Source organism: Castor canadensis, chromosome 1, assembly GCF_047511655.1.
Source record: "Castor canadensis chromosome 1, mCasCan1.hap1v2, whole genome shotgun sequence".
Lineage (NCBI taxonomy): Eukaryota > Metazoa > Chordata > Mammalia > Rodentia > Castoridae > Castor > Castor canadensis.
In genome coordinates, this window is record NC_133386.1 from 15,433,609 (window position 1) to 15,454,469 (window position 20,861).

Genomic DNA, 20,861 nt, shown 5'->3' on the forward strand with positions numbered 1-20,861 from the left:
AAGCTTAAATTAGAAAAATCTTCTTTCTTTGGTAGAACTTATTTGAAAAATAACTGTCATCTTTCCTCGTTTGCTCGCTTGATGAGAAGACTGGTTCAATGTCATTAATGGGTATATGTCTAAAAAATTTTACCTAAGTCCACTTGGGAAGTTACATGTTTCTAAGAAAGTCTTCATTTCATACAAACTTTCAAACTTACAAGCATTATATTATAGATGGCATTTTTTTTTCTTTAAATAACTTTTATTTCTGTGATTATATCTCCTTGTTCTTTATTGTCATCATTGTGTTCTCTTGTTTCCTCTTACTTTGGCTAGTTGTGTGTCTTTTTCCTAGTCTTTCTCAAGAACCAACTGGGGGCTTTGTTGATAGTCTCTCACATACATTTATTTTCAATCTCATTGACATTTAACTTTTTATTATTTTCATCCTTTGAGATTTTTCTATGGTTCTTTTTCTACCTTCTTAAGTGAAATGCCTAGCTCATGTATCTCCAGCCTTTCTTTCTGCCTGGCCTAAGCACTTGCCACATGACACTTACCTTGCTTTCAAGCTGAGACGTTTTCCACGGGGAACTCATCGTCAGGGACCCTCTTCTCTGGAACAGACACTGTAGGGCAGCTTCCAAGGATCCGTGAGCCCCAATCACCAACACCTTCTTCCCATCTAAGCTGACACCTACCAACCAACAACAGTTCAATGTTATAGTCAAACTTCACATCTTTCCCCAAATAGCTTTTACTGAAGGAAAAATGGCCTTTAAAACTTGGCTTCCTCAGCAACACGCTACAGTGACTATGAGCTAGGGATGAGGGGATAATTAACCAAAACTCTTTTCGTACTCTTTAGGCTCCAATTCGTATTGATTTATTTCTACAATGCATTCATATATTTTACTAGCCACAATTTACCTTTCTTTGAGAATTTTCTGGTAAAGTGGCCCAGAACTATCATCTCAATAATCCATATGGAAGAAGAACACTGTATAAATGGATTATCTCTGAATTTTACTTAATGGTTACTGACCTAAGGGTATATCCTGACAGTTAAACTTTTCACAAAACTGTGCTGCGTATTTTTGGAATTTTTGCCTGGCTGTTCCATGCTCGGGGTGGAGGTGGGGCATCTGCCTCTCTTCTATTCAAATTGAGGTAGAGAAAAATTAGTTGAACTATTATGTTCTTAGCTAGAAAGCCCTACATGTATTAGACACTTAGTAGTAATTTGCTCATTAAATGTAATAATCAAGAAAGATAAATTCTCTTATTTTTCACTGGCATAAAAATGCAAGATCAAAAGGAGAATGACGGAAATTAAGTAATGACTACTGAGAAAGACACTGCTCTTTAATTGACCTCAATCTAGGTGTCTGAATTCTACATGACATCTAATGGCTTCCTTACAGTCTTGAGTTAAGACTTATCTATACCTACGGAATGACAGATTCCAGAAGCTGAAACTTAAGACATGTTTCACTGTGGTCATTTTGACTGCTTCATGAGCAAATTTGAGAATGTTTAAAACAGGCTATCATTCATCTTTACCCATTTCCCTTTTAAATTATAGCCAATCTTACTAGAAAATGTTCTATTCATTCATTTCTGCTTCCCAAACTAAAAGATGAGAAAAGTAAAGTCAACACTAAATATTACTTTGGTACTTCAATGAGAGTCTTCTAGAAACAAATCCATATTTTAAAAATACATACACAGCAATAAATAGAAAATAGAAACTTCTGAAGGGGCATCATACCTGATTTTTCAGTAAGTTCAATCGTGGCTCTGGCGACAGGTGAAACAAAGCACTCATGGGCGTCGCCGCGCACCAGCTTCCCCAGATTGATATCTGTCACCCTGAATCAGAAAGGAAGGAAGGAAGCAGGAATTGAAAGCCATTCAATGATAATTCACTTGTATTCATCTCCGATACCATCCATGCAATGTCTGACAGATAGGCTCTGATAAACAAGAATTAACAGGCGGCAGGGAAGACAGGCCTTTAGCCTTGTAGCGCATCCCCTCTGCTCACGCCCTACCGAGGGAGCTCTGGTTCTGCACGCGCATCAAGACACAGCACAAGGCGTGCAAGGCTTTCTGTTGAACTCCAGCAACTGCAGGAAGCATCTTCAGTGGCTTAAAAGGAAATGGTGGCCCCCAAACTTTACTCTCAGTCCACTCTCAGAACCCAGAACTGAGCCTACAAACTGGAGTGACCCAGTAAGACTTGGGATTCACAGGTCAGACCCCCACTTGACCTCGGTATTTATCTTCTTGGGAAATCAAGGGGAAAAAAAAATGAGACATCACGTATTTCAATGACCTCTGTGCCTTTCCACATTCAAATTTAGGACAAAACATTCAATAACGGTGTAGCCTAAGCCAATGGTCCCAACCCAGATTAGTAACAAATGAAGACGTTTAAAAAGTTTTCATAATTCTCTACTTTTATGAAAAGATTTCAAACTATCCCCTGTTATGTTCAGGTTCTGGAAGCTTTCTCATGGATTTGTTCTTCTCCTGTTATAGAGAATCTACGGTAGGACTGGGGACTTTTGGGACAGTGGCAGGTGGGGGGGGCGCTGAAGCCAGGGCTGCACGCACGCTAAGCACACTCTCCTACCCCGGCCACTGCTTTTGAACCTGTGTCTGGGGTCTACCCCACGTCATGACAAAAGGACAGAGCGGAAGAAGCCTGGGTGGCTAACGAGGTGGCAAATTCTCCATCAAGAAACACCAGACCAGGAGTCTAACTTTATAAATATGCTCGTTACCTTGAAGCCCTAAATACGTTGTGTTCCTTTTAGCCATATTACAAAATACTTCCATATTTCCACACAGGAAGATGGAGGTTTTAGTCCTCAGGAAACAGGCCGATTCCCCCTTGTCCACTGGAGGCATCTGTGTCCTATGAAACTCACGTCATACATAATGGGAACCAGAGACCAACGTCGGACAGAGAGCCCAACGCTTACGACTCCCACCCCAGCCTCAAACTTCACAAAAATCCTGTGTCGTGAAGAAAAGAATTTGTTTTGTTTTTCTCAACTGGTTTGAGGCTAAGAGAGAATATGGAACGGCTGGGAAACAGGTCTCAGGTGTCTGGGAGAATTACCCAGAAAAACGATTCAGAGAGGAGAGCTGGTCAGTCTATAAAACCAGAACTTATTAAATGAACAGGACAAGTGTTTCTCCAAGATAAAGAACTTCTGCACACAGAAGCTTCGGCGTCTCACACTCCTGAGGTACTCTAAATGATTCCTTTCAGCTAATTACTGACATGGTTGCAAAAATTAGTATTTACAACTCCCCTCCCCAAAACAAAAAAACCCCACAGTAGTCTGTTATTTACCAATACAGGTTGATTCTTTTCTTTTGTATTTCTTACCCATCCACATCTTTTTCTGGTTTTAAAGCATTGAGTACTTTGTTGCTAAATGAGTCTTCAGAGATCTGAAGGGCAAGGCCATGTACTCTGGTGTCTTCGTTAATCTTCAAGATTTCATTTATAATCTAAAGAGAACAAAATCAGTTTTGTGAAAATAAGAATCGAGAAGTTTATATAAGAATAGGTTCAGAGCCGAGTACAGTGGCTCACGCTGCCTATAATTCTAACTATTTGGGAGGTAGAGATTGGGAGGATCACAGTTGGAGGCCAGCACAGGCAAAAGTTCACAAGACCCCGTCTCAACCAATAAAAAGCTGGGTGTGTTGGTGCATGCCTGTCATCCTAGCTACCCAGGTAGGTTAGGAGGATCATGGTCCAGTTTGGCCTGGGCCAAAACAGTAAGACCCTATTTAAAAAAAAAAAACTTAAAGCAAAGAGAGCTGGGACGTTGCTCAAGTAATAAAGCACTTGCCTAGCAAGAATGAGGACCAAAGTCGACTCAGTACAGTGTAAACAAACAAAAAAATCATTAAAAAGTATCTGTTTTGAAGACAAACTCAAAAGCACAATGAAGAAGTCTATTCCCTCTTTTTATCATGTTTGTAAAAGCTCAAAAGAAGCTTGGCTCAATTTTTTAGTGACTTCATAGTTTTTTATCATTCTGTTCTGTGCCAGAAAATAACAAAACAAAACCAGGACTCAACAGTTATTAAGGTTTAGAGAGACGAAAGATAATTATCTGTCAACAATCATATTTTAACCCAAACACACTGCCTGCTTTCCAGGAGGGCGGGAAGCATGAGTCCCAAGCACTCCAAGCTGGCCCAGCTAAGCCTGAGCACTGCAAACATCAGGTGTTCACCAACAGCTTCTTAACCACAGCCTCCAACAGCCACTGAGGCCCTCGGGGTCACACTTTCCAGAGTGACAAACTGGAAGCCTTTCCAAAGGCTTATGACAGTTAAAATGTAGCACACATGGATCCTGATCCATTCTGCTTAACAGAACTATTGGCTCATGAGTAAGAAGGTTCCAGCTTGTGCTTATGGATCTCACTTGGAGGAGGTACATTTTTGTTTCATTTCCTAGTAAAAATCACTACAGTGATTTTGGTGTACCAAATCGAGAATTTTTTTTTCCATTTATTCAGCATGTTTTTATTCAATGAATATGTTCCGAGCACCTATTTTACCTATTTTGTACCGATTTTTTTTTTTGGCAGTACTGGGAGTTGCAGTCAGGGCGCAGTGCTTGCTAGACAAGTACCCCACCACCTGAGCCACTAAGCCTGTACTAGTTCTAATTAAGGAAATTTAGCTAGCTATAAATGAAAGTGCCCTCGTAAACCTGATGATTCTAACGGGGAGGCACAACCCCTCCCCCACCAAATATTAATATTATTATAAGCCTGAAAGTGATCACTGATGTGAAGAAAAACAAAGTGGGTTATCGGTGGTGGATAGGGGTGCTCTGGAGCCGGGACATCTAAGCAGAGCTCAGAATGAAGTGAGGGGACCATCTTTACCTGTACCTAGGATTTGGATGAAGCAACAAAAATTTTAAAAAATCTTAATAAATTAAGATATTCTTTTTCAACATAGTAATACCATATTAGTTTATTTTTATCAGAATTTCACCAAAGAAAAATAGGAGTAAAGGGAGGGTTAGAGGTTAGGATGGGGAGGGGGTTTAGAGTTTAGGTTAGGGAAGAAATCATTTCTTGTCAAAAAATAAGCCAGGAGGGGAGTGGTGGTGCACACCTGTAATCCCAGCACTTGGAGGCTGAAGCAGGAAGATAGGAAGTTGGAGTGGAGCCTGGGCTACAGAGTTCCAGCCAACCCAGAATACACAGTGAATCCCTGTCCTATAAAAAGCAAAATCAAAAGTCCCAGCTCTCCCAAGGCAGAGGCAGGAGGATCTCTAGTCTGAGGCCAGCCTGTGCTGGCCCAATCTCAAAAAAAAAAAAAAAAAGAAAAAAGAAAAAAAAGTCAAGGCCAATCAAAACAACATAAAAAACCCACAAATTGTACTGCAGAAATTTCTTTGCATTCTGCTAATGCTGGTGTTAATATTTGTTACATGAAAAAGTGGTGTAAGCTACTTGTCCAATATTCAGTTTCCCTCTTTCTTAGGAAGAAACCCTTGGTTTTTTAGCTGTGAGAATAAATGGTCTAAGGCCCCCTGGTATACAGACTACATTTCCCAGCTTCCATTGCAGTGTGGCCAGGCAATGAGGATGGAGTCAACAGAATTGGAGCAGAATTATGACTTATAGGAAACATCCTTAAGGGGAAGAGGGAGGAGGCCTGTCTTCATTCTTCCCTTCCATTTCTACTGACAATGCTGAACTTTATCTGGGCCCTGTGATCCTGGAAAAGAAGGAAGGTTAAGAAGCCTCACCCCTCTCCACCCCCCAACCTCTGTGTACTTCAAAGAATTGCCTTTCCCAATCAGACCTAGATGGGACTCACAGTCTATACAGGACACAGGCAAGATATAGACTACAAAAGCCCACTGTCTCATATCAATGATTGGCTGAACTGCTTGCTCCCAAAGACTAGAGAACAAAATGCTGAGTGCGGTTTTTTTGGTTTTAGGGGGTTTTTTTGGTGGTACTAGGGATAGAACTCAGCGCCCCATGCTTGCTAGGCAAGCATTCTACCACTTGAGCCACTCCCCAAAATGCTTGTTATCCACTCTGGTTAAGCTTCTCTCCCTCCAGATCCCTGAACCTTGGGTCAATCCTTAGTCCCGGGAGCACATAGCACCTCCCGTGAACAGGCTGGCCTAAGGGACAAAGTCTCTGATCCCATCAAGTGACCCTTTCACCTCTTTCCTCACACCCTTCTTTCTACCCTTGTTTATTCTTCCCTACAGAAGAAAAACCCTGTCCACCTAGTCCTGGAGAGGACTCAGGATTGTAGTCAGTGCATTCTTCCTACCGCAATACAACTAGTTCCCTCTTACACAGTTCTACTTTCCAAGGTTTCGGTTACTCTGTCAACTGCAGGATAAAGAAGAACTCAAGGGAAAGTTTCAAAAATGAACTATTTTAAGTTGTGCACCACTCTGAGAAATTTAATGGAAGCTGACATGACTCATCGCCTTGTCCAGGGTGATCACACTGTATTTGTTATCTGCCCCTTAGTCACTTGATCGCTATCTGGGTTATCAGATCAACACAAGCAGTTTCACAGTGCTTGTGTTCAAGTAACTTTTACTTTTACTTAATGATGGCCCCGAAGCACATGGATAATGATGTTGGCAATTCAGCCTAAGGGAAGTCATAATTATTATATGTGTGTGTGTGTGTGTGTGTGTGCGTGTGTGTGTGTGTGTGATGTGTGTGCTAATATATATCTTCCACTACACAGTGAGTCCCTGTCTCATAAAGTCCCAGTACTCACAGACAGAGGCAGGAGGGTGTGTGTGTGTGTGTGTGTGTGTGTGTGCATTTACACATAAATGCATATATATATATATATATATATATATATATATATATATATATATATATATATATACATATATGGTCTAGTACTATCTGTGGTTTCAGGCCTCTACTGGGTATTTTGGGACTTAGCCTCCTTGACAAAGGGGGAACCACAGTAAACCACCCCCCTTCCCCTGTGGCAACAGTCCCTTTTTGTTCCTTACAATGATACTTTTGAAAACCTCTCCTTAATGTGGGTGTGACAGATAAGAGTAGATGCCATCTTGGACTAGGAGGAAAACCACAGAGATGGTGAAGTGGGAAGCAGCAGCTGAGTTTCTAATGACTTTGTGATGCTTTCAGCCAGGGACTGCCATGTTCTAAACCTTGTTCATGTGTAAGAAAATAAACTCTGCTATGTAAGATTCTGTTACTTGAGGTGTTCATGAATCCTACCCTACTCCTCACTACCACAGCCAGCCAGAGGAAAGCTAACCAAAGAAGGGAAAGGCCCAGCAGTGACACCATAGTGTGTAGTACAGCCTTGCCATGACTGCTGACAGGGACCACATTGAAATGACAGAAGGGAAGGCTGCTGGCAGAAACAACTAGACCACATGGAACAGCAGTAAAGGGAAACCCATGGGTATTTTATATCAAAATGCCAAGGAAGGAGTCCCAAAATGTTAGCCTAGAAAAGACCCTGAAGAGATCTTGTTCTGTTCCTTTATTGTGTCAATAAGGCCACTGTGACCCAGAGACACCAAAGGAATGGTCCAGGACCAAAAACCTGTCAGGACAGAGCAAGATCGGAGCCACATTTCCAGATACCTATAGTCCAACAATTTCACTAAATGACACTGCCGTGACAGCTGAATAAATAGCCACAACCACAATGTCGTCCTAACTCAAGTCTTCAGCTAAACATACAGGAAGGAAGAGAGAGACCAGGGAGCAAAGTGGACTCTTCCTCCCTGGAAAGTCAGCCACAAGAAAAGGCTACACCTGTTCCCACCAAAAAGGAGATGCCCCCAGGCCTACAGAACCTGAGGAGGAAAGAAAAACAAGGGCTGGAAGAAATTACCTCATTCTCCCCGCTGTCTGGAGGAAGACAGATGTGCGTGATGTTCAGACCAGCCTGCAAAGGGACACAAGGTTCTCTGTCACAACAAGAGAATACAGTGGTAAGAATTATAATGAACTTTTAAAAAAGTCACCAATCCTCACCTCCTCAGCCAAATTCTGGTTAATTTCCTGCATCAAGTTGTCATCACCAGCCTAAGGAGAGAGAACAAAACCGCTCGAGAATATCTGGACAAGGCACAGATCAGAACACAGGAACAGGATTATGTGATGACAGACTATGTAAGATGATATGGCAAGTACAGAAAAAACAAATCTTGTTGCTTGTAAAAAGAAAGTAATTGTTAGTATTTATGAACATACTAATCTCTCAGGCTTTCAAATGGTGTCATTTAAAAAATAACATATATATTACAGGACAAATAAGAAGGACATCAGTACATACATAGCCAGCATCCCTCTCACACAAGGACAAAGACAGGAAGAGTTTGGAAGGTTTTTGAAAGTCAAAGAGTAAGCAGGTTCCTGGGAAGCCCAGATTCTCAAACTATTTCCCCTTTTAGTGCGCTAACTTGCCTTTCTGTGTGAGGGGTTTTGGGGTTCAGACCCCAAAGAATGTAAGTACCACGAGAACAGCTGTACAATCTCAAAAAACATGGCACTGAGAGACCTGCAGGCTGTCGTTCTGATGCACTAGTGGCCAAGCCATCACCGCAGGAGTCCAACTGCTGGGCCATATCAGCTTCCAGACTTGGCTCACCTCATTATTCCCGGCACCTGCCCCTGCCCGAGTTTGCCAATGACGACAGCAAGCGTGCCAAGTATAGCTTGGCACTAAGGGGCTGCAGCAAAAACTGTGGATGGAAGGCAGAGCCCTCTGACACAGTGATGACTTTTGGCACACAGGCTGCACAAGATAGAGTGAAAAGGTTACCAAGCACCCAGAGTCACCTAGCATCTGTCTTCCACAGAAACAAAAAGGAGCATTCCCTCTATCACCTTCAAGTCACATCTGATAAGCATCTAGAAGCACACGGGGGCTGTCTCATATCCCGTATAACATGATTTATATGGGTGCCCCTCACTCTCAGAAAGGAAGACTGAAGCAGGCCAATAGCTAACTGGCACAAGCAAATGGTCAAAGACAGAAAAGAACAGGGCTTCCAACTGAGCCCTCTCTCTTTGATAAGAAATGCAGCTGGTCTTTTACATGTAATTATTTTTCTAAATTGAAAGGCATCTTAAAACAGGAGGGCTACACCATGTTCTTGGCTTACCTGAATAATAGCAAGAACCGGCTTAAAGGTAGGGTTTTTTTCTTGCAACAAACTCAGAACTTCTTTTGAATTGTGAATGACTTCTCTACATACAGAAAGAAAAAAACAACATAGTTACTTCTTTGTTCATGAGTAGAAAGGATGGACACAACATATCCTTTTACCAAGTTCACTACTATAAGTGAAAATAGACAACAAAAGGAAGAGTAGTGAACAGTGACATTAAGAAACACTAAATGTATGACAATCTGATCTTTAAAATATGCAGAGGGAAACAAGCCATTTAGGTAACAGTAAATTCCCAGAGGTGAATTTTCTTTGGTTTTTTCCAAGTTTACTACAATAAAATCTCCGGGTTTTTATTTTAATTAGTTCCACCATACTCTCCCAGTCCCTCCAAATTGAATTTGGGATCTGGGGGAAAGAAAACAAATACAGGTAGGGAAGAGGATGGTGAGGATGGGGTTGGGGAGAGAGCTTTCAGGCTGAACTCCAGATCCCAGAGTTTCAAGGAGGAAGGTGAAGGAAGAGGAACCGGAGGGGAAGAGAAGTTGAGGAGGGAGCACATGGGAATTTGGTGACTCTCTACAGGCCTCTTTAGGAAGACAGTTCTCACTGTTGGGGACAACTTGGTCTGTGTGTTGGTCTCCTACAGCACAACAGGGGTCACCTTCCCCATGGAGCCCTGGAGATGAGAGATGCCAGTCCAGGGTTGCAGACCTACATAAGTGTGGCAGGAAACAGGCCCTTTCTGGAGCCTTTTGAATGAGTGATTTCAGAAGTCACCTTCACCAACATCAATCACCTACTCGAAATGTCCTTGCTAGCATGTGAACCATGGCAGTCTGTCCCTCTCCTCTCCAAACCCCTCTTCCATAGTCAGTTCCCAACTTCTATGTTAAAACCTTTTTTCTTTTTGGCAGTGCTGGGTATTGAACCAAAGGGCCTCACACATACCAGATAAGCATCTACCATTAAGCCACACCCTTAGTCCCAGACCATCTGTAAATGTTGTTTTTGGTTTCTGAGAGGTTCTTAACATCTTTAAAAAAATGCAAGAGGAAGGAATTCCAGCCAGGTCCTACCAGCAGTAAGTCACCAAGAGCAAAAAGTTTCCCAACTTTCAGAGCAGTAGTTAAGAAATGCGACCAGAGGGCACTGTGTGCTGAGGGAGGTGCTTAAGGAACCTTGGAAACACACAGCTGATACTAGACCAGCCTTCCTACTGTCACAAGGTCTAGAACATGCAGACTCAGTGGATGGGCAGGCAACTGCGTACAACCTGCATTTGTTTGCTTGTGGTTTAAACACTTGACATAAAACAACTTAATCCCCACTGAAGTAGCTGCATTATTGTGCCGAATGGACAAGACCATATGGGAACATTTATAAAGCACCTTATTAAATACCACGTGTCCAGTGATGGGCGACAAGGTCTTCAGCCTGACAGGGCTGCTAATCCAGGCCAGGCTGGGTCCCAGCTTTTGCCTGGTGTGTGTAGGCACTGGAGAGTGGGCCCCACGCAGTTCATGGCAGAAATAAAAGTTTGATTCGGCATGCTGGGGGAGGGGCCCAGGAAGGGGACTCCTTAAACAAGCATCCGGATAGTTCTGGAACAAGGACAGTGGACATACAGACAGACCCGGCACTCAGGCCTTTCATTTTCCAGTGTGGGCAGTTTACTTTGTCTCTACGGACACAGCCTTCTCATCTGTAAACAGGTGTATTCCTTGACTTTTGTCTTTTAAGTGGACATACTTTTTTTTCTTTGCCTCAGAGCTTCCCTTGAAAACTAAAAACACTCATACTAATAGAAAACATCAATCTTGCCCACCTTCAATAATATCTATTGAAGTGTTCAATATCGAACACTTCAACAGATAAGTCACCAACAGGTTAAAGAATCAGACTTTAAAAATAGCTGGGGCAGGGGGAAGGGCAGGCACGGTAGTTCACATCTATAATCCCAGCACTTGGGTGGCAGAGGCTAAAGAACTGTGGCCAGCCTGGGCTGCACAGTGAGACCCTGTCTCACAAAACCAAAAGTAATAACAAATAAAATCACTGAGGGGACAATGGTTTGATGGACAGTATGGGTGAATAAGAGGCTCAACATTGTAACCAAACAAAATTGGCTCCTGTGGGGCGCACCAGTACCACAGGTATGTTTCCTTCTTTAAGGTTACTCATGATCCCAGGGTAAGGAGCTAAACCAGCAAGAGAAAAGTTACCAGGCCCAAGAATCTAAAAAGTAGCACAAATGTTTCTAATCAGAGATTTCCTTGCCCTCAGGGGAGGAAAACAGCCTTGTTAATTCCATCCTGACCACAGACACTGAGGAGCAATGGGTGTCCAGCCAGGGGGCTGCAGTGTGTAGCTAGAACTCAGAATTCTATTATTAAAGATAGTTTAATAAGAGCGTCAGCCATCATCACCAGCTTCATTCTGATTCCTGTTAATTACACTGGCTGTGCCTACTGTGAAACCACCGCTCATGCCATCTCCTGATGGCTGGCTGGGCAAAAGCAAATTAGCTGGGCACAAAGCTGCCTTGTTCTATGGCCACATTCCTTATCCTCCCACAGGACCAGTGTGACCACGCCCGAGTTTGGGAGGACTGAAAGCTACCAGCATAGCTGTCCTGAGTGCTGAGTCTGTTCATCAACAATAGGCTACTTTCAACTTCTCAGACTGTTGAAAATGCAAAAGAGGTAGTACCCTTCTAGAAAAAGTGACAATTTCCAAAGCAGTCTCCTCAAAGACAGTCACTGCAGATCAGAGAAACAAGTTCAGGGTAAAAGCAGTACGGAGTTTAACCCACCACACTGGCAATTAGTCGATGTAGTCAATGTGACAGGAACAGCAAAAACTAGTTCTTCCGCTTTTGTGATAACAGAATTCTGAGTTTCAGCTGCACAGGCCATCATGTGACTGGCTTCTAGCCAATAGAAGGCAGGAAGGACCATGCACCAGCAACCCAGCCCCTCTTCTCTCTCACTGGCTGGGCAGTGGTGAGACCAGAGCAATGGGTCTTTTACCCAGAGTTGGAGCATTGAGTAGCCATCCTGGGGATCCCTGCATTCCCTGGACTCTCTCCACTGGACAGTAAAGTTATGGTACTTTGGGTATTGCTATGGTTTGAATATTTCCCCAAAGCTCGTGAGTTAGACACTTAATCCCCAATGCAACAGTGTTGAGATGGGAACTCTAAGAGATTCCAGTCCTTAACGCCGTTATCCTTTCCTGATGCAAAGGATGAGTTTGCACCCCATCTCTGCCTTCAGATGGTATGGCGCAGGTCCTCCCCAGACACCAGCACCTTGACATGGATTTCCCAACCTCCAGACCTGTGAGAAATAAATTTCTATTGTTTACAAATTACCCAGCCTGTGGTAGCAGCACAAACTGGACAAAGACAGGCAGTATTAAAGCAGACTGGTCCACTTCCTACTTCATGGATGAGCTGATCTAAGCGTTTAAATACAATGATTTCACTTATGGCATACCATCAAATCTACACCATTGTTTTATGAACCAATAAAAAAACAATGATGCTAGTTAAACTACAGCACATTCTTTTCTTAACACAGTGCTTATTCTGTAAGTATTGACAGAATTTTTAGACTATTTAGACTTATTTTGCCATAAGCCACTCCTATATAAACAGTGCGAGGAAAATATAAACGAAGTATTCCAGAGCTTCATACTCAGGAAGTGACTTGAGTAGAACGAATTTTTGTTGTTTTTCAATGTTTTTTGTGCTTTTCACTGTCACTCTGTGTTATAAGACTGTTGGTCGATCATGTCATATTAGTCACCTTCCATTATTCTAACAAAATACCTGAGATACTTTTTTTCCCCCTGTTATGGTTTTTAATCAGGGCCTTGGACTTGCTAGGCAGACGCTCCTCCACTTAAGCTATGCCACCAGCCCTTATTTGCTGTAGTGATTTTTCAGATGGGGGGGTCTAGTGTTTTTGCTCCAACTGGCCTTGGACTTTGATCCTCCCAATCTCCATCCCCTGAGTGGCTGGGTCACAGGTATGTGCCACTGCTCCTGGCCCTTAACCATAATTCTAAGAAGCAGACTCATTGATACACGCTTTTTCCTGGTGTAGAACAGGAGCTGGCAAACTATGACCCTCTAACCACGAAGGGATCTTACCTTTAAAAATGGTTAGAAAAAAATAAGACTATTTCACAGCATTTGGAAATTACACGAAATTCAAATTTCAGTGTTCGTAAATGCCGAATTTCATTTAAAAACTCTAGAAATTAGTTGTTATGAAAGTACCTACATAATTTTTTTTTTTAATTTTGCCTCTAAGTCCACACTACCCCCAAAATATTTAGCATCTGGCCCACTGCACCAGAAGTTTACAGCCCTAGTTTAGGATATCATAAAGGAACCAGTCCACATTTGTTGAAGACTTAGTGTGTGACAGTTCCCAGGTTAGTTTTTGGTGGTCTCTTGAGATAAGTACTGTCACCCTCTCCATTCTCCTGAGGTAGTTGTTTGGAGAGAACACTAAAGAGGGATCTAGAAGCCCCCTATTGAGCACTACTCTTTTTGAGGTGTGGTGGCACTGAGGGTTGAACCCAGGGCCTTGTGCCCGACAGGCCCATGCTCCAGCAGCGGAACCACACCCTCAGCCTTCGGTCTACCTCCTCTCTAAGGCGCTCATGGCTTTCAGCATCTGGGTCTGGTGGTACAGTGCCTGTCATCCCAGCACCCAAAAGGCTGATTTGAGAGGCTGTGGTGGGAGACTGAGGCAGGAGATCTCCATCGTGAGGCCAGCACGGGCTACACAGCAAGACCCTGTCTAAATAATAGTAATAATAATATGACCTGGCTCCCTGCCTTATATGTTCCCATCTGTGTTGGAGTGACCTGGCAGTCCGATTTAAGAGAGAAATAATTTTTTAAAAACCCCACAAACATGCATGAATAAGACCTCCGGATAACCGTGACTCATGTATTCACTGACCATTTCACAAGGCTAGAATGATGAAGAAGAGACACTGGCCAGGTGGTTGAGACAAACACGAAATGAACAAATAAAGGTACAACCAATGCCAGGAAGAAAACAAAAACAGGATGATGGGTGCTGGTTTTGCTTCCCACATTGTCTTCAGACCCTAACCCACTAAAATAATGCTCGGCTGTATGCTGGTTAAAATCTAGTGACCCAAAATAAATCCAACGTTCAAAAAGGTCGATATGATCTAAGTAAAGTGCCTCTTACAACTCATCAGTCACATCACAGTCTCAGACGTCACGGAGGAGGAGCTGACGTCACGGAGCGGAGGGTGGGGGGGAGGGCACAGACGCAAGGCGGAGGGCAATGGCTTTTAGAATGAAAGCTACAAGGGACACGGAGGAGGTGAACGGAGGAGGGGCAGCTGGTCCAGACAGACAGCATTCTGGGACTGGGTCCTAATCCTAGCGGGGAGGGAATCGGGACAGGGCAATCCCGCCACCGCCGGGTGGATCCGGAGCGCGTCGCTCTGCACCGTCTGGGACCCAGTGGTTCCACTTCTCCACGAGGAGCCTGATCAGGGCTCTTCCTTCTTGGTCTCCCACTCGGGACGAGGAGGCCGCGGTCCCAGGGGGTGGGATGGGAGTGACTGCACGGCTCGTCCCTGAGCGGGGCAGCTTCAGCGGTCCCCGGAGAGGCGCCCGGGGCTGCGGGTGCGGTCCCTCCTCCTGGGCCGCACCGCCCCTTTCCTGTCCGGGCCGCGCCGGCGCCGTAACATCAGAGCCGGCGGCTGGTGGCGCACGTGGAGCGGGGCGTGCGGTCCGTGCGCGCGGCGCCGGCCGGAGATGCCCGCGCCCGCCGAATCCCGATTCCTAGGCCGTGCTTGTCCTCCGCCTGCTGGCTTCCCCCGCACACTGCCCAGAGTCCCGAGCAAGTTGGCACCAAGCACTCGCCGCCCCCGATCTGCAACGCGCCCCGCCTTCCCTATGCCCAGGGTCCTGGCCTCCGCTTTGGGGAGCTGGACGCGGGCCAGGCCCGACACTCACCTGACGATGGAGTCCCGCGCGGAGGGCGCCGGGCTGCCGGGACCGCTGCTGCTCCAGGCCTGGCCATTCTGCAGCCGTCCCTGCCCGCGCAGGCCCTCCGGAACCCCGCCACCGCCACCGCCGCTGCTGGCGCGACAGGGTGCGCGGAGATGGCGCGGCAGACCCGGGGTCCGCGGCGGGCGGCCGAGCTGGCGCAGCACGAGCGGCAGGCGCGCGCTCATGGTGCGGGGGCGGGGGGGGAGCGCGGGGCGCAGGTCCTCCTGCCACGCCCAGATGCGGCTACCGAGCGCGGGGCCGATCGGGGTGCCGTCCCTCTTGAGGGTGGTGGGTCCGGCGCCAGAGAGAGCCGAGCCGGCCAGTAACGGACCAGCGGCAGGAAGGAGCGGGCTCTTCCTCCTAGAGGAGCGGGGGCCCCTAGCGGGCACTGCACCTAGTGGCCGTGACGTTGGGAGGGCGGGGGCCCGCGGGACGCGAGGCTGCTCGTCAGAGTTGCCTGGAAGTCAAGGGTAGGCTTCTGGCGCTTTCATGGGCTGCAGGAAATTTGGTTCGCGGCTGAGTCAGAGGAGGTGGGGCTCAGCTCCGGCCCCAAGGTTGCACAGCCTCAGGATGCTGGCTTTACCCCCGCGCTGCGGATGGCAGCTCACTTCCGGCCGGAGCTGAGGTTGAGGCTCTGCACCAGGGTAGCTGGGAGGCCGTGGATGTATTGTTCTGGAGGTGGCCTCAGGACACGGGTGGGTGAGCCCGTAATCTTGGGCAGATTACTTAACTCTCCCGTGGACCTTCCCTGTCTCGTCAACCAGATTCCTTATAACCTCACAAGGATAGGAGTTTCCAAATAAAGTGGGATTGACAGTATAATTTTGTAAATTCCAAGTAAAGTGGGAGTAAGATTGTAACTTTTAATTTCTGTGTCAGGTAGGAATGAAACCTTCGAGTCAGAGACACTTGGTTCTCGGCGTGCTAAGCACCACACAGGGTTTGGAAAGAGGCCTCATTTAATCTCCACAGATGGAAGGAGTTGAGTACTAGCATCTTAATTTCCAACCACGGGAAACTGGTGCCAGAGAAGGCAGCTGGTTTATTGGTAGAGCTGGAGTTTGCCTGACTGCAATGATGTCAGTAATCTCACGCCATGATCTGTACTTTGCATTGTAGGATGCTTGCTCCATCTGACATGCCATGACTTTGTAGGTTCAAGAATAGCTGATATTTTCACAACGCTGTGAGGTAGGTATACCACCGTTTTACAAATGAACAAATGGACAGAAGTCCATTTGTGCACATGAAAAATTCTTGAATCGCTGGTAAAATCTTGACCAGGTCTCATAACCCCTAAATCTCAAATGGGGACATTCATAAGCAGACACTTTCTGAGCACTACCGAGCACCAACCACTGCTCCCAGAGTTTCGTATTACCTAGTCCCTGCTCCCTGGAAGTCCCGAGTAGTAACTCCAGCAGACCAGGGCTGCATCAGTCATGCTTTAAAAGGCTCTAGAGACCAGCATTGTGTGATCCCATGTACATGAAATGCCCAGAATATGCAAATCTAGAAACAGGAAGTGCACAAATGACACAGCTGGGGAGCCTGTGGCTGTTTTTTGAGGTAATGAAAATGTTCTAAAATTGCAATGGCTATAAAACTATGAATAGTCTAAAACCCATTGAAATGTGCAAGTTAAGTGGGTGAAGCATAGATGAATGCTATCTAGAAAATTTCCCAATACTTAGAAATTAAAATATTTCTAAGTAATCCATGATTTAATGAATAACTCAAGGAAAATTATAAAATATAATGAAAATGAAAACAGCTTATATTAAAGTGTGGAGAATATAGGCAAAGAAGCATTTAGAGGGGTGTTTATAGCATCCAATAAAAGGGTTACTGCATGGTTCCACTTGTACCAGGTACCTAGTCCTAATTTTCAGAGACAAAGTAAAATGGAGATTTCCTGGGGCTGGGGGCCAGTGGTTAGGGTGCAATGAAGAGTAGTTGTTTAGTCACTGAATTATACACTTAAAATGGTTAAGATGGTAAATTTTGTGTTATACACATTTTGCCACAATTAAAAAAAAAAATCAAGAGGAGGAGGAGGTAAAAGAGGTAAGAGAAAAGAAATACCTCAAATCAATGGCCTAAGTTGCTACAGGCACTTTCTATTGTTTGCAGTAGAAAACTCTGTTGTCTGGTACTGTGGCCTAAGTGAATAGAGGTGAAGGTCACCTGTGGTTAGCAAGTCAAGAAAGGGAGAGACCAGGAAGTTGGATTGGTTGTCCATCAAAATACTGGAGTAACTGAGGATAATGGTTGTGTGTAGGGATGGTGAGCATATGGTGTGATGCCATGTGCCAACTCCTTCACTAAAACAGCCAGTGGATGATAGCAGTCAGACAGCACAGTCAGGTAGGTGTGCACTGGAAATGGCCTGAATTTCCATGCGGTAGCTTGCTCATGAGGACAGGTGTGCTATCTCCTTTTAAGATTGGCATTCTGAAGCTCTGCTGCCTGCTGGGCTTAACAACGCTCTTTTTCTCAGACCTGCCGGTGCTGGCGAAACCCAGGCAGGCTACCTTGCTAGCTTGCAAGCAGGCAAACTCCCTTCACAGTTCTGGACAGTCATTTCTGAGCAGAGTGTTGAGGATCAAGAACGTCTTCTCCCGAAAAACAGGGGAGGAGCTTTGCAGGCAGACTGGTGGGGAGTGTCATTCATGTTATGCTGACTTCCATCAGGAGGATGGAACATGGCGGGGAGGAGGGAAGACAGTGGTCAGGTGACTAGTTAGGAAGCTGTGGTAGTTCCCAGAAAAAGACTGTACTGTGGATAAGGCGCCCCAGGGGCATGTACAAGGTCAGAGGAAATGACATCAGATGTGGGCAACTTGAGGAAGTCCTGCACTAGAGACCGTGTTTTAAAAGACAATAGTGTTGGGTCTGGAGACAGATGAGTGGGTATCCCCTCCCCCATGGAGAGCAGTGTCATTCCTGCATCCTAAAGAAGAGATACTGGGTCTCCTAAATCTGCCATGCGGCTGATAAAATGCTCTCAAGGTTGTTCCCCCCCCCCAATAAGGGGCAAACAGACCAGCTCATCTAAGAAAGCCCACAAATCCACGGCCAATGAGAAAAACCCACCTAATCCAGAGTTAGAACGTCCATAAAAGCCCCAGCCTTCACCTTTGCAGTGAGCCACTGGCTTCCGGGCTCCACTGCAGTGCTCTAGCTGTAGCCTTTCCTTTCTCTCTAAGAAATCCTACTTCTTATACCGGCTTTGGCTCTTCACTCAGCTGCCTCATGAACCAGTTCTCTGGTCCGTGAAGGCAAGGGTTCTGGACCCCGGCACGTAACAATATGAATAGTAGTTTACACCTTGTATGAATTCCTATCAGTAAAGGAGGGTGGGGTGGAGACTGTCTGATCTCACATGCCTGCATCTTTGGAGGGTTGTAGAGACCAGGCAGATAGGATTCACTAATGACGTGACCCAGGTGGAAAGTTTCCCCAAGAAGCAATGTGTTCTGCACACTTTCTGTGACACACATTCATTTTATCTTAGGGCCTTTACTTTCTGTCTAAAGCATCTGTGTTTGAACACTGCTTTAAATCTGCCAACCAAGTGCATAACAGATTGAAGGAACCACCCCTGGAAAGATCACCTTTGAGGTTGATTTTTACCTCTAGGACCCCTCCCCTAGATCTCACAACATTGTCCCACCAGAATCCAACCCCAAGTAGGCCACATTTCTCTTTTGTTTTCTTTGAAAGAAGCTGGAAATTTGGAATTAAATGTTTCAACCTTTTAAAAATCGCCTAAGCCAGATTCAGGCTATGGGCCTGCAGTGTACAGCTTGTGATTTAACTGGCGTATAGAAAAAGGAATCTGCCGATGCCATGACCTTGTGTGGGGAGCCAGCTGTGCATGCTATGCAAACAGGATACTGGGGGACTTGGTTCACCCATAGAGCAGAAATTCTGATTGCTATCCAAGCCCTGTTCTTTTATGTTGCACTGAATAACGTGGTTACGGAACTAATGAGGTGGAACTGCCTATTACTTGTCCTTTCCCATGTGTGATGTGTGTCAACAAGCCATTGTCAGAAAGCTTTGGTGTTCTCATAGATATGGGAAAGGGGACTTTGCTCGCACAATTACAAAGCAGTCAAGTTTGCCTCCTGCACCCAATAGCTCAGTGCGCTGGACCTCCACCTCACCTGACTTCGTGCTCACACCTGGTGCTAGTTTGCTCTCAGCTCTCTTCCCATCCCCAGAAGCATTACCAGGAAAGACATCTGGTATAAATGGAACTCTGAGGAGAGTTGAGAATCCCACCCTTGTGCCCCTGTGGATACCTGACTTAAAAGTTACCGGGAATTTGCAGTCGAGGTCTCCAGAATTCCATCAGCCTAGAAATGGAAACAAGGCAGAGACTTTTCAAAATGCCACCTCGATCCACCCCATAGGACACTTTAAAAAGCTGGAAAGACATTGGATTGCTGAGGGTGTTGTAAGTTTTTAAAAGCAACATAGTTGACTCCATCATCTCTTACTTGAATGTGTTTTTCTCATGCTTTTGGCTCAAACAAGATTTTTTTAACTTTGCATATTTGATCATTAAACAAAACTATTGCTCAGCACTGGACAGAGCCCATAGAAGCATTTCCAGCTCAAAAGGATCAAATCACACAATTGTTACACGTGGCTAAGTTTTAGAATATTCTTCTAAAAGAGAACTTTTGATCATCAGCAAAAGAGCTTTCAAATAGTGAAGGGGGCGCCGTTTCTCGCGCTCCCTCCCTTGCTGGAGACAGGTTTTTCTCTCTTGGTCCTTGGTTATTACTGGACCTAACTGGACTTACTAGAGGTGACTGGAGATTTTAGAAAGATACTGATAGACAAAGAAATTTGGGGTCAGGTGTGTCGTACGCCCGGTTGGAGATACACAACCCTCATCGCTTCTTTTCTCTATCTTGATTCTTTAAGGCCTTGCTCCTTGTAGTTCTTTAAAACCTTGCTTAAAACCTCCTTCCTTAGACTCAGACTGTCCCATGTTTGCTTTCAGTTTATCTTTATCTTAATCGCTCTTTTGCCCCCAGGCTTGCACTGTCCCATCTCTCTTTAGCTCTCTCAAAGCCTCGGTGCTCAAACTTGCAGATAGCCACCCTGCAACCTGCATATGCATAACTGTTAAGGTCTCGTCATTGGACTTGCACTGTGCACTGTCCCATGTTCTCTTTGGCTTTTCTTAACTTTAGCTTTTCTAAGGCCTATGTATGAAGTTCTTTCTCAGCTTTGCTTTCTGAAGCCTATGTTAAAGTTCTCTGCAAACTTTCTATCAACACCTTTAGCATTTTCCCCTTCAAAGACCTTCCCACACCAAAAAGCTCAAAGTAAAACCCCTCTGCCTCCTTCAGGGGTCTTTTATTGCAGCAAACAGGGTGGAGCCTCGGGGAGTGGTGTGAACAGGAGAAACCTGCGTTCCTGCTTCTCTGAACACAATTTAGGAGATGCAGCTGTTCTGCCTTTCCCTGTTTTGTGGCCGAGGGCCACAACTCCACAATGTCTTTGGAATCCCATGCTGTAAACTACTTGTAGGGAACATGAGAAGCTAAATATGAATGTATGCTTGTCTTCAGACCTTCTTTTAAAATGAAAAATACTGAA

The 20,861-nt window shown here is 45.1% G+C and overlaps 1 protein-coding gene across 1 annotated transcript in view; it reads right to left on the reverse strand.

Annotated features, from left to right (window-relative positions):
• Mthfd1l (methylenetetrahydrofolate dehydrogenase (NADP+ dependent) 1 like) overlaps window positions 1–15,803 on the reverse strand; it is a 186,417-nt gene extending 170,614 nt beyond the window's left edge. Inside the window, exons 1-7 of the mRNA XM_074072325.1 lie at window positions 15,204–15,803; window positions 9,179–9,263; window positions 8,046–8,096; window positions 7,903–7,956; window positions 3,386–3,510; window positions 1,754–1,854; window positions 543–679 (exon numbers count right to left, since the gene is read on the reverse strand). Of these exons, the coding sequence (XP_073928426.1) occupies window positions 543–679; window positions 1,754–1,854; window positions 3,386–3,510; window positions 7,903–7,956; window positions 8,046–8,096; window positions 9,179–9,263; window positions 15,204–15,424 (774 nt within the window). The 5' untranslated portion in view covers window positions 15,425–15,803. The remainder of the gene's footprint in view (window positions 1–542; window positions 680–1,753; window positions 1,855–3,385; window positions 3,511–7,902; window positions 7,957–8,045; window positions 8,097–9,178; window positions 9,264–15,203) is intronic.
• Between the last annotated feature and the right edge of the window lie 5,058 nt (window positions 15,804–20,861).